This window comes from Alligator mississippiensis, chromosome 7, assembly GCF_030867095.1.
Source record: "Alligator mississippiensis isolate rAllMis1 chromosome 7, rAllMis1, whole genome shotgun sequence".
Lineage (NCBI taxonomy): Eukaryota > Metazoa > Chordata > Crocodylia > Alligatoridae > Alligator > Alligator mississippiensis.
In genome coordinates, this window is record NC_081830.1 from 22,611,496 (window position 1) to 22,625,904 (window position 14,409).

Genomic DNA, 14,409 nt, shown 5'->3' on the forward strand with positions numbered 1-14,409 from the left:
GTTTTGGCCGGGGGGGGGGGGGGGGGGGCTTGCTTTTGTTTTTTTGGCTCTGAATCAGAACTGAACCATAAGGGGAGATTCAGAGCCTGAGATCCAGGGCTAGATATTGTCCATAAGCCTGGACTTTTCTTGCTTTGTGGAAGGGGGCTGGAACAATGGGAAGGGGAAGAGGTGGTAGCTTCTAAATAAAAGTCTGAAACAAGCCCCAGCTCTAATTGGCATTGGTATGTGTTACCTTGTGATGCGTTCCAGGAAGGTGATTGTCTCTGTGTATTCAAGACCAGATCACCTTCTGTCTGATTTCTGTGTACTGATTCTCAGAGATACATTCCTGTCCTCACAAATCATAAGGTCCATCTCTTCCTGGATTCGGGCTGGTAGTGTAGTTGCATGCTTGACTCTGGATGAGACTAATGGTGTGCATCAATGGGACAGATACAACAAACACTTCCTGTGGGTTGGAATGGAAAGGCATTTTTTTTTTATCTCTGTGTACCAAATGATTTTGTACACTACAGAAAGGTAGTAGTAACAACAAAACCAAACTCTCCGGATCAGATGTGTCTTTAGGGAAGTATGAGATGTGACTGGCTGGTAGGAAAATTTTGCCATAACCTCATCATGCTTAAGAAAGAAAGATAAACTCTGTTTCTGACCAGAACCATATCAGGCATCTGGGAGTCTTTTGTACAGGATCGATCTTAACAACTGTGACATTTCTGGACCTTTTGTTATATGAGCTAAAATGGGTTGCAAATCTAAGAAGAATGCAGGGGAATTTAATTAAATTTAATTATCCTGCATGATGCTCTGATCAAGTAAAAATAATAATGTTCTGGGGTCAGATTTTTTGGTCTGCTACACAGCATGTGAGTGGCTAAAAGTGCCTGAATAGCTACTAGAGGAAGCCACTGAGGAATTCTTCCCGTGCAGGTGTACCCTGCATTTGCATAATCTATTAGGGCTGCCCTTCCTACCTGGGGAGAAGGGAATAGCATTCCACTGGTAGGCTAGGCTTTGCTCCCCTCCATTAGTGTCAAATAGGGGTGTCCTTCTGTTATCCTAGTTTGTGCCAGACCCAGTTAGTTCAAAATCAGGCAGTCACAGCAGGCATGTCCTAGCTACTTGATTCCTGCAGCTTGGGTGGCCTGGAAAATGAGAGCCCTTGCATTTTTGCAGGGCCTTCAATGTGGCAATCTGATGGCATTTTTCAATATTGGTGATTTCAGCCTTGCTGGAGACAGACTGCTATGCTTACTTTACACCTGGTGAAACTGAAATGGAGAAAGAGGAAGTGACTTGCCCAGAATTTAATTAAATTTAATTATCCTGCATGATGCTCTGATCAAGTAAAAATAATAATGCAATGGAGAAAGGGGAAGTGACTTGACCAGATTCAGACAAGGAGACAACGAAAGAGGAGAGGACAACAAACCCAAAACCCAGACCCTTGTTAGGCCACATTGTTTGTAGAGAGCTTTGGTGATGTGCCGGACCTCTCTGAGTATGATTCCTAGAAACAGGTCCCAGATTATAGCAAATCTATAGAGAAATTCTGCCACATTATTGTTTATGCAACTATATCAACTGCTGCCCCCCTTTGACTGTTTTTGATGCCTGAACACCTGGAGAGTATTTTCAAGTAAAGCGTAGTCATATCCATTTTACCCAAGAAGATTCTACTCTTAGTTTTACCACTGTCAATGTGATTGAGTAGAGTGGAGCTAGGTGAACTTAAACCAAGTTAACCACAGCAGCTACAGCAAATTTATCTTTGTCAATGTTCCTTTATGGCCCCTATCACTATAGTATCTGAGCACCTTAGAAATGTTAGTAGATGTATCCTCACAGCACAACTTCCAGCTCAGAAAGGATTAGTATTCCCATTTTACAGATGGAGGCCTGAAGCAAGAGTGTTTACGTGACCTACTTAAGGTCACACAAGGCCAGTGACAGAATTGAACTCAGACGTCCTGAGTCTTAAACCAGAGCCAAAACTGCAATATGATCCTTTATTTAACATACAAGAAATAAAGCGCTATATGATATTACAACCCATACTCTAGAAAAGTAGAGTAGAAAAGTTAACATTCTTATTCAAATAATCTAATCCCAAACTGTTATCAGATGAAAACAAAGTTTACATGAGATTGCTGCAATAGAACATGCTACGTTTGATCTGTCAAGGATTAACTCTATTTATAGCTGACTTTTGGTTAAAAAGTTTCACAATAACAAGTCCTTGATCATTCAGGTATCACAACAGTTAGTCCAGTGACATAAAAGGTGAAGATTTCTGGAAATAAAAATCTTCAAATATTAAATGGAACTGTATTAGCCCTGAAGTGATCATTTCTTGGGCTATATGTTAATTGTTCAGAAGATTTACTTCCTAATGCACAGGTTAGCAAAAATACAAAACAAAACAAAACAACCCCCCCCCGCCAAACCCCCCAAAAACTTAAAAAAAAACTTTATGAGCAAACTAAATTAAAAAAAAACCATGATGTGTAGTCAACACAATATTTCTGTCCAGGAAGAGCACACACCAACCGCAGAGCCTGACGAAGGGTTTTTAAACCCAAAAGCTTGCTAAAAAATTTTTTTCCAACTATTTAAGTTGGTTTAATAAAAGATATCAGATTCACCCAATGAACCTTGTCTGCCTGTGTATTCAACAATGCATATGGATTAGGATTCTGTCTAGCATGAGCACCTAGTATCATAACACAGGTCTAAGTGAATTTATCGAGTGCAGGAAGATAATGCTTCAGAGGTTGGAGTGCAGGATGGGAAATATTTATCAAGCAAATTATCTCATAGACAGATAGGACGCGTCCAGATAAGCACACACATGCCTCTTGTAGCGTCTCAAGGCCCTTTCAGAAGCTTCAAGAGACACGTGCAGAAACAAAAAAATGTTCTCTGCACTGCAAATTTGCAGCGCAAGAGCAAAATTAAGACCCCCTTAATTAAGATCCAGGGGTCAAAAAATACCCAGGGGGAAAAAAGCAGGGCAGGGCATGGTCCAAGACAGAGGCAACCGGAGGCTTGAGCTATCTGAGCTATCTCTATGGTTGGCCCTCGCCCTGGTGCTGAAGCACGCTGCCTGCCCGTGCAGGGCATGCCAGCTGCAGAGAGCTGGACCTGGGCTCCGTGGTGGTAAGTAGGGGATGGCGGGGTGGAGGAGGAGGGGAGGAGACCATGGGGGGACCCCTGCCCATCCCCATCCCCTGCCCGCTCCCCCACAGGTGCTAGCCCCAGGCTCTAGCTCCCCCTGACAGCAGATCCAGAGAAGCCAGGCAGGGTTATTTTGCCCCAAGTGGAACAATTTGCACCACACCAAATTGCATGTCCAGGCACGTGCTCTGAGGCAAAAAGTCCCGGCTCAAATTTGCACTGCTTCTATTTGAGCTGCTGCAAGTGCACGTGCCAGCATGTGTGGACCCGCTCATAGTGATAACTTGAGTCCAACTGCCTTAGGGTAACAAAAATAGATTGGAGACCTGGATTTCAATTCTGATCTCTGCCATTAGCTTGTTGGGGGATCTCGCAACAAGTATCATTTTATCAACTTCACATTGAGTTTCTAACAGATGCAAAGAAGTGGTGAATCAGGTCTGTAGCATTCAACTTATCAGATCAAACCACAGGAAAGAAAGACCATAAGTCTGCAGTCCTGTTTCCAAGTTACCACTATCCAGTGATTCAGAGGAAAGCTAAAAAAAAAAAGACAAAACATCCACCGCTAACTACAGAAGACTGTATTTTGTTGACGGTAGCAGGAATTCTTTCTAGACCTACATGAATAAGAGGTCATTCACTTAGCAGATGACATATTTCTGAAATGTCGAGATATAACTGGGGGAATATCACAAAGAAGCTGTTGTAATTTTTTTTTTAACTTGTGACTCAGTCTTTGCTGGAATGAGAAGCAGGAAGCTGCATCTGCACATAATAAAATGGGTTAACTCTCTTCTACGAGGAAGTGTGTATGCACTAAGCTAGGCTCTGAATTTACACAGTACGTTTAGTTCTATTCCTCTGTAATTTCTCACGAGAACATCCTAGTGCACAGTAAGTTGCCTTAGAAAATGGAATAACTACCTCTCACCTTATGTGTAACTACCTCGCACATAATGCATCTTAGTAAGTGTGCACAGAAAGTAAGTATGGAGTAGCTAACGTACTGGTAATTCACACCACACCTTCCTGTGCACTAATTACTCTGTTTTAACAAGTCCCTCAATACACTAGGTAAAATATTGAGTGACTTAATAGCAAGTCATTGATGGTCTTGATTCTTCACTGCTTTGTGGCTTTTGTAGCAACTTACATGTGTGCCAAATGAACGCAAAGAGAGTGGGGACATTCTTGGTAGGCACGTTTGGGGTTGAAGGACATTCTTAAGCACTTTCCTGGGTCAAGGCTTAAGAGCCACACTAACTGCTCCTGAAGTGAACTGTAATCTCTCACTGATGTCAAAGCTAGCAAGCTCACATCTGTAACAAATATCAGGACAGACTCCCCAAGCTCTGGAAAACATTAAAACCATCAAAACAACCACAGCTGCCCCTCTGCACTTACACTGATCTGCTCCATATGCTACCAAAGCTGGGTCTACAGTAGACTTCTACGGACACAACTCAGACCAGCACAATCCCCTATTGAAGATATGGTTACACAAGGAGCACTGTCCTTCCATTGGTAGAGTTTGTTACTCATAGGGATAGCTCTTTCTCTATTCTGATATAGCTTTGCTGATATAGCTGCATGCACATTAGGAGGGTTTGGCTGCGTTCATACTCAGGCAGAGCTCTCCTACTGTACACATAGCTCATATTACCCCATTGCTCTTTTGTTTGTGCTCTTACCTTAAGTGTGAAGGAGGTGATAGGGTTCAACAAAATGCTCAGCACGTACTTGGTGTGGGTGGGAAGCAATATGAAGTCATCAAACACGGTACTCGTAAAATATGCCATCTAGGCAGAAACTCTGCTTCTTCATTTTGGGGTGCACAATAATAATGCTGTATGTGGCTCTCTTCCAAATTGTTTTTTTGGTCCTCAGAGGGTAAATAAATTATAATTCAGGCCCAATAGGAATGCTACTTGCAAATCAATAGAAGGGACTTGCACCGCTGAACCAGACTACCATTTCACCATAGCTATGAAGGACATATGGAACAGACAAAGGCTTTGCTCCACTTACCCAGTATACTATACTAGCAGTAGAAGCCAAATATAGTCCAGGAGTTGGGTATTTCCACTAGGAAGTAGGGCAGTGGTATCTTTTAACCCCATGAGCCAGTTGAGTGGTTGGTGTGCAGGCAGGATTGGACCCTGTGCACCAGGACTGGGCCCCCTGTGTGCTGTGAGAAGGCCTCATGTGGCCCCAGCATGCTGGGATTGGGACTCTGTGCTGGCTCTGTCCAGCCCTGTGCAGCAGGATCAGGCCCTGTGCCACCATGTGCGCCCAATCTAGCATGCAGGACCACAACCCGCAGGGCTTCCCATAGGCCCATGGGGAGCCCCACAGGCCAGATGACATAGCACTGGGGGCCAGATCTTGCCCCCAGCCTGAAGACCGAGCACCCCTGAAGTAGGAAACTAAGAGATAAACTGGGATTTTGACTCTCAATCTGCTTTCTAATGTCCCCTGAGGCCAACACAAGTGGCTGTCCCTTAGCAAACCCACAATTCAGCTCCTATTTAGTATAATAAGTTTAAAGAAAAGAGAGAAGAAACAACATCATAAAGAAGAGAACACAGAATGCAGGACTTCATTCTCTATTTTGTGTCATGTTTACATTGCAAGGGTGTGAATCTCTGCAACTTTCAGTAGGTGCAAATTTTTGTTCAAGATTTGTTCAAAATTTGTGTCTATTGCAAAGCAATTCCTCTATAAATATAAAGTGTTACCAGATGTCAGTGTTTCTTGAGCTAACTCCCTGTAGTATGTGTTGGATCAGTCGTACTTGTAATGCAGCATTATGGTGAGAAAGTGTGGGATAAGCAATATGTAGCAAGCAAGAAGTAATCAGAAATGAAGATACAGAATAAATCATTTTCTTTGAAACAAAAAGAGGTAGGAAGTGACACAGAAAAACAAAACAACAGTTAGCTTATATCTATACCATACCATATATGTACATAATGTGTCACATGCCAGGAAAAGTTGTGAAAAAGTCTATGGACTTTCTTGGAATGACTTGGAAAAAGTTGAAATAATCAGTGTCCTGGAAAGCTGAGCCCTAATATAGGAAAAACAAAATGGGGGAATCCAGCTCTAGTACAGGAAAGAGTAGGAAGGAGAATGCAGGAGAAAGCTTCATACAAGAAGTAGGTTTTAAGGAGAGATTAACTTTTAAATCTGCTTCAAAGCTCCTTGAAGGCAATACGAAAACTCCCACTGGCTTCTTTATGCTTTGGATCAGCAGATTTTGGATTTGTCTTGATCGTAGAGCTGGGGAGGGGAACTGAGCCCGGGCTCAGTTCCCTTCTCCTGCACTGTGATCGGCTTTCCGCAGCCCGGCCACGGGAAGTGGGGAAAGCCAGGGCTGCACTCCTAGCTGAGTCACACGGGGCTGTGGAGCCGCTGGGAGCGCAGCCCTGGTTCTTCCCTGTTTCCCACCACCTGGCTGCTGGCTGCTTCAAAACATTTCGACCAGCCTTGTTTTGTTTCGAGGCTGTTTTGAAGCCCTCCGTTTCAATTCGATTTTGCTGTTTCAAGCTCAAAATGAGTCGAGTGTCAAATCAAAACAGCAGGCAAAATTTCACACAGACCTAGTGACTAGTAGGGCTGTGTGAAGCTTCAGGTGCTGATTTGATTCGGAGGAGATTTGGCCCAATTTGGTGGCTGAATCTCTGCATCCAAATCAAATCAGGACAGCAATAAAAAGGTCAGAATTGATTTGAAGCTCTCTAAATCGATTCAGAAAAGATTTGGAGAACTTCGTGAAGGAGTGGGGAGGGGGATCATGAGGGGACCCCTGCCAGACCCCATCCCCTGCCTGCGCCCGCAGCGCACCCCCCCCCCCCCCCCCAGGCTGCCCTGTCTGGCCCCATCTCCCGACTCTTAAAAGAAAAAAAAAGCCCTGAACTCACTGGCTACTGCCAGGCAAGGGGCGGGGGGCGATCCCCACTGCCCCCCACTGCCCCGCGCTGTGTGGGGGGGTCTGCCATGAGTCCTCATCCCCCGCCCACTCTCCCAGCCCCATCAATGGCTGTTCTGCCCAGCCCCAGCTCCTGATTCTTTAAAAAATAAAAAAAAATCCCTCACTGACCAACTACTGCAGTGGCCTCAGGGCTTCTGGGGGCTCATGGCAGCGCCCCCCATGCAGCATGGGGCAGCAGGGGGCAGCAGGGATCAGCCCCCCGCCCACCTGGCAGCGGCCGGTGAGTGCCGAGCTTTTTTTTTTTAAACAGCCGGGAGGATGGGGCAGGCGGGGCCTGTCTGATTTGGAGATTTGACCGATTCAGCAGCAGCTGAATGTCCGAATCAGATTCAGTCGAATCGACTTGGGACAGTGATTCGAATCACCAAATCAAATCACTGTCCCTCAAATCGGCCGAATCCGAAGCAAATACTAGCTGCTTTGCGCAGGCCTAGTGACTAACGCTATCCATTTACTGAGAACTGGAGCTCTCTGAATTCTAGGCTAGAACTGTCCAGTTGGGACACAAGTCGCTGCACTATTTATCTCTTATCTCCTATTAGTTATTTTCCTCTGCCACTATAGTGCCCAAGAATTTACTCTTTAATGTACTAGAGACAGACAGTGTGATTACCCTCAGTTAACCAAGAGACACACAGTCATGTAGTCCAAGGTATTTACATGAACAAAGCTGCAGATGGGCTTCTAGTAGGATTTTCAAAAGCTCCCACACAGGACAGGCATGTGATCCCCATTGAAATAATTGGAAAAAACACTTCTAAGAATCTTATTAGGCTCCTTAATACCTTTGGCCCTAAATCTAGCCTTAAGGCACTTTCCCTTGGCATCCTACAGCAAAACTGAGACTGAAGCTCTGTTTTCAGCTTAGTCCTCTAATACTAAGGTAATCTTTCCGCATTTAAGCTCCTATTTTGAGGACCTAAATGGTACTTAGACATTTTGCCAGTATTCTGTTTGAAGGAGAACTTCAGCTTTAGAGGATCCATCTACACATTCAATTAATGCAAAGAAATAAACTCTGGCACAGTTTGAGTCAGAGTCCACTGCTTCCAGGTGTAGTGTCTGCACATGTGCCTGGGACAGCAGCAGTTAAAGCCAGGGAGGAGCAGCCCTGGGCTGGCAGCAGGCTTGGGGGCTGAGCCCCAGGTACTGGGTGGCAGCATTGGGAGGCGGAGGGCCTAGCTGGGGCACAAGGGTGCTGAAGTGCAGACCTATGCAGTAGGCAGCCCCAGTACTTTAGCACCTTTGTGCCCCCACCAGCCCCTGTCACCATCTACGCATGCATTTCAGCACACGTAAGTACTCCGTCATAAGACAGTGCCGTCCCCCACAGTACTATCTTATGACAGAGTTAATTAATTTACTGTGCCTAAATACTGGCACATATGTAGACGGGAACACTTTACTGCAGAGCTAATTAGTCAACTTAGCTGTAAAGTGCACATGTAGATGTACCTAGAGTTACTAAATTATTGTGGGATTTTGGAAACGTGTTTTCCATTTTGCCCCTTAATTAAACACAAAGCATTTGATGCCTCTTTAAGGAAAATGAATCAGAGGTAAGATGCAAAACTTCTAACTATTGAAATTAGATATGGGGGGGAACTAGACTTGCAAAAAATTGCCATCAAATTTTACAATTCAACTTTACCATTACAGGGAAGATTCATGACAATGAGAAAGTCAGTGATGACATTTCTGTCAATCAGGAATTCCTCCTTGGAGGAATCCATTTCTGATTCCCTTTGGCAGCAGATGTTGAAGATATTAAGCTATCAGAGAATCAGTGAAGCACATGGGGAATGATCTAATGTCCCAATCTATAACATTAAGTTACATCTAAAGCCCTTGCCATTGTACCAGAAGGCGGTGCTGCTAATGCTTGTTGGTTTTACAGTGTACTGTACCTTTCTTTAGTTTAATTTTATTCATTTGGGTTTTGAAAGTGCCTTTTTGAAAAAAAGAAGAAAAATTAATTTATGAGATCAGTATGGACACCGCACTGGTACATAATGTTCAAAGACATTGTACTGAGTGAATGCCTCAGGATGAATGCCTGGCAAGTAGCCACACGTTTTAAAGGAAAATTGTTCAAATGAATTTCTTTGCAAAGGGGAAAAAGCCTGTTTACTACAGTGGGGAATGTGGCCCAATCATATTTTTTTTTATTTTCATTTGTATTTCAGCTTTTGTGGATGATGATGAGGAAAAGGAGGACGAAGTGGAGGAAAAACTCTTATATAATGCTTTTCTTCCCTAGATCTCAAAGCACTTTACAAAGGAGGACCCCAATTTTAGGCATGAGGACATGGAGGCACAGGGAAGAAAAGTGCTTTGACTAACAAGTCAGTGGTAGAACCAGGAAAAAGAACTCATAATGAAATACTTCCTTTTCAGTACTGATACATACTGATTGAATACTGATATATATCCCCCTGCTTATATAAGGCCTCTCAGAAATCTAGTATCAGATAGGCAACTCACAAACATTAACCAAACCACACAATCCTCATGTGAGGTTTGCCATTATTAAAAAGTTCTTAGTATGTGTACATACAGGCCCTTTACAATGAGGCTGTTTGGGTTCTTTGTGTGGCTCATGCTTGCACAGTCAGTATTCATAGATTCATAGATGTTAGGGTCAGAAGGGACCTCAATAGATCGAGTCCAACCCCCAGTGGGTATATTGGTTATACCCACCGGTTTTGTATGCAAGATTTTTTTATTTGGAAGAGTCTGTCTTTAGAAAGTAAACTTTCCGTGTCACCCAGCTGGACTTTTCCAAAACACTTACTTTCAAAGATCATTCCTGTCTCAGGGGTATCACATTACAGCTTCGTCCCAAAGAGGTTTCACTCCCAAGAGACCTATTTCAAGACACCTTTAGTTAAAAATAGAAATGGGAGGACCATTTGCTATGGTGTTCTTTGTGTGAATAGAATACAAGACAAAAATAGACAGGTCACATCAACAGAGAAAATGGAGATTATCATTGGCATTGACAATAGTTTACTTGTAGCTTGTCAGAATGCCTGGATTCCATTCTTTGAAATCAAAGGGGTGTTCATTTAGTCATCAGAGGTGGGGACCATGAGTCAGGACTTTGTGGTTCTATTCCATGTTCTGCCACTGTGTGATCTTAAGTAAGACTGCAGAGTTCTCATCAAGTAAATACCTCGACACTATTACCCCACCGGGAAAAGGGCATGGGTGCTAAGGTATTTAATTGATTTAACCCTCTTCGACCTCACGTCTTCACCAGGTTCTGCTCACACAGGACTTCAGAGACCTTACAGATGCTACCTGACACTACTGGTTCTTTGCATGAGTAGGGTTTGCACTAGCTAATCCCAAAGCAAAGCCAGGGCCCACAGAGGGTGTCTGGTCTTTGAGAACCCATGCAAGGGAGCATTCTCCACCTCTATGAAATACATTGAATAATGCCACCTGCCACTGTCAAAAGTGAGGCCAGGGTCGCAATCGCTGTGCAGTTTGTGTAGTCATGTATATCAGTACAAAGTACTGAGATTTTATTCTTTATGATGCCCTACCTTTCCCAATGTCTCTATAGACAAAGTAAATACTGTTATTTAAATTGTTTCGGCCAAGATGTAAAAAACTGAGAAAGAGGAGGGTTAGTACCAAAAATGTCAAATGTGGATTTCTAAAGTTAGTCATCTAAATAAATATTTAGATTTATAATTAAGGTCTGGTCCACAATGGGAAGTTTTACTGCTATCACTATTTCTGTCAGGGTATGGCTCTTTTCTTGAGATTTTTATACTGATAAAAACAGATTGCACATGCAGTTACGCTATATAAAGATGGCTTCTATAGAAACAGTTATTCCTTCTTCCATATGAGAAAAGCTGTATTGCTATAAACTTTATCGTATAAAGCATTTATATACATGGGTAGGTACACTGACTCTAGTGGTACTATGCCACTTTAATTATGGTGTTAATACAACGCAAATTCCTAATGTAGATGAGGACTAAATTAAACTTTTTTTCTTCTTTTCTTTTTTTTTTTTCAAGGTTTTTAACTTCCTGGTTTTGTAATTATTCTTATTTCATGGACAATATCTTAATTACTCAATATTCCAAATCCTCCTTCTTTAGGAATCCAGTTTATTAGCTTACCAAACATTACTAATATACAAGTTGGGTGGCAGGGATATATGGCCAGCACTCATAAAATGGAAATGATTCAGACTCAGGATTACTTTCACCTTATGGGCCTGGCTCATAAGTCTGACCTTCTGTATAAATCACATGGTGATCACTAGAAACGGAAATTCACATTGATTAAATGGTGATAAGTCAGGTCCTAAACCTTTCAACCATTGTTTAAAAGATCAGGAGAGATCATTTGCACTGCTAGTTCCCCATGGAAATTTAAAGTGTCCAGCATGCCACAGAATCAACCCTCTTATCCTATCCTCGTGTGCGTGTGTGTAGATTACAGTACCCACACACATATTTATTTCAAGTTCAAATGATAGAAAAAGAATCACATGCCATCCCTTAAATTGGTAGTGGCCCTGTGTATTTTCTACCAGCCAAGATAATAAAAACAGCCTGAGGACAACTCCAATTCCTTATGCTTATGGGCAGAAATCATTTGAAGGAGCAATCCATACATCACAACTCAAGTGACACTAACCAACAGGAACTTCCGCCTTCTGTGCCACTGCTGTAGCTCGAAAGTTGTGCAACACACCTTTAGTAAACACTTCCTCATGTAGAAACAAGAATAAAGCAACAGCATTCATTCTCTTTCCTTCATTACACAACTGAAGAGGGGTTTAACGCTGAGATCAGCTAGAGGCCAGTCTCTCTCAAGGGACGGGACCGCTCTCCAATAGGATCTATTGATATGACTACACTACTTATGTTCATGCTTCTGTTACTTTTTCAGCAACAAGGTAAGCTTTGCCCTCCTTTACTGCAAGGTAGAATGTAAAATAAGTTTCTATACCTTTTTAATTATTAACATGTGGTAGATACTTAAGAATCATAATAGCATTTGTTATATTCATACTCTGTGGAACCATTTGAATAAAAGAGCAGTTCAAAGTTAAAAACTATTATAATTCTTGAGCAACACAAAGAAAGAAAGAAAGAAAATAATAAATTGAAAGATTAAAAGATTGTATTAAAGCTTGGACTGAGTTAGTTTTCGAAGTCAATGAGAAAACAGTTTTCCCTTGACAGAGTAAGTAAGAATGTATCTAATTCAGATTGCTTATAACATGGTGACGCTTTAACTGTAAAATAACTAACTTTATTAGAATTAAATTAACAATTGTCTTGCCCTTGAAACTAAATTAAGATGGTAACTGTTGTAATGTTTGTATGGCATTTTCAATATTCAGATTAATACTGAAGTTAGGAATCATTATTTAACTATGTTCTGGGCAATGGACCATGACTTTTTTAATACATATATTTTTTTCTTGTAATATTGAAGACATTTCTGAGGAAAAGCTTCTTTAGAACCTGGAATACAAATACACATTTACTTGTATACATAGTTTGTCTGTGTAATTCAAGGTCAGTTGGACATCTTTTTACCTTCACTGCACACTCGTATTTTATCTAGATATGCATTCGTGTGCAACACTTCTAAGGTTCTCACCCTTAACACATAATGCTTTTTATTTATTTATTTATAAAACTGAGCTTTCATTCCCAAATGTAGCTGAACACTAACTTGTAGTGTTAACTCCTGTTTAAAGATGATAGGGAAATTGCAAAATTAGTTTCACTTTATCACCATTTTTGTGTCTGTTGCAACAGGCCCAGAACGTGTTTGTTGCTCAGAAAAGCTATGGAGTTAAAATAAGGCCTGAAGCAAAACAAAGATGATATGGTACATTCACTCTAAAAGACCTACCTGTAGGGAAGCTATTCAAAACAGAACGTAACTGCTTACTTCATATACCCGAAACTTTGCTGCTGTGAATCATTATACCATAGGCAAAAGTCAAAATTAGCACAGGCTACCTGTGAAGCCCAGCCTACATTCCAGCTGGTTGGGCTATAATTTGACCTGCTAAAACCACATTAAAGTATCACCCTGAATACTAGGAAAAGTTTAGGAAAGTTTGGGCTTAGTTTTAAGACTTAACCACTTTTCCTAACCTAGGCAAAGCCAACTCTGGGCTGTTTCATCAACTCTCACTTACAGAAGTGCTTCACCATCACACAAACAGTCTTATCATGCACCAAATAGGTCACTGATTTCATTGAAACCATTTGCACAACAAGATATTTCTAAAACTGACTGAAGTGTGCTCATGAAGGAGCATAGCCTTAGGGCTGAAAAAAGACCATGTACTAATGCATGAATGCATTAATCGAAACTAAACTATACATATTGCTCATTAAACATACTGCACTGTCAGCGATGTGGTATGAGCAGCTCCAGAACTGATTAGCTCCCCTCATTTTCAAGGCTTCTAATGGTAGCTTTGGAACTGACTATTAAAAGCCTTGAAAATGAGGAAAACTAGTTGTTTTTGGCAATGCTAAAATCACAGCACTGACAGTGCTTTGTACTCCATGAGCATTGCTTTTACTGTTAGAGTTGTGGTTTTAAACAGTTACAAAACAAACCAGCGCAACTCATTTTCAAAAACTTGTAACTGCATTCCCTTCCCAGCTGCTTCCATTTCTCTGCTTCCCTTTCTCTATAAGTGTTATGTGGAGTACAGGTAGTTACAAGACAGAAAGATACAGTGACAGTTAGTAAGCAGTTAACCAGAGGACAATTAAGTACTATCTAAGACCTGAAAAATCTTATGTGCTAAAGCACTTCATGCATTTAACTAGCATGGTGACAACTGATGTTACCATGTAAGCCACAGGCGACAAATTGCGTCTGGCACTGCATCACACAATTAAGCAAATTATGCATTTATCCAGTACGCATCAAGGAGGAGTACACTGTAATTGTAAAGCTAGAACCATAGAAAGCTGCATACCCCAGGGGCTGAGTTCTTTAAAAAATCTGAGAATATGCCTGCCATCTAGAGGATTAATGGGGGCTTTAAGTGGTGCATAGACTTAAAGCTGTTTCACCAACCAGAAATAAATTTAATTCTTAGAGCCTTTTTTTTTCAGAGCAGCTGCATCCCTGCTGTTCCCATTAACTTCACCTCAAGTTATATATGTGGGGCATGTCTGCAAAATAGGTCCTAAGTTAGTTTCTGGCATGAATCATTAATG

General features: G+C 41.8%; 1 protein-coding gene across 2 annotated transcripts in view; it reads left to right on the top strand.

Moving 5' to 3' along the window:
- Nucleotides 1-11,875: 11,875 nt before the first annotated feature.
- Nucleotides 11,876-14,409, top strand: part of LOC102563297 (zinc metalloproteinase-disintegrin-like NaMP) — a 39,289-nt gene continuing 36,755 nt past the window's right edge. The window contains exon 1 of one of the 2 annotated variants that reach the window (XM_019482454.2): nt 11,876-12,104. In XM_019482454.2, the coding sequence (XP_019337999.2) occupies nt 12,056-12,104 (49 nt within the window). In that variant the 5' untranslated portion in view covers nt 11,876-12,055. The remainder of the gene's footprint in view (nt 12,105-14,409) is intronic. The other variant, XM_006274644.4, reaches the window with a different exon arrangement.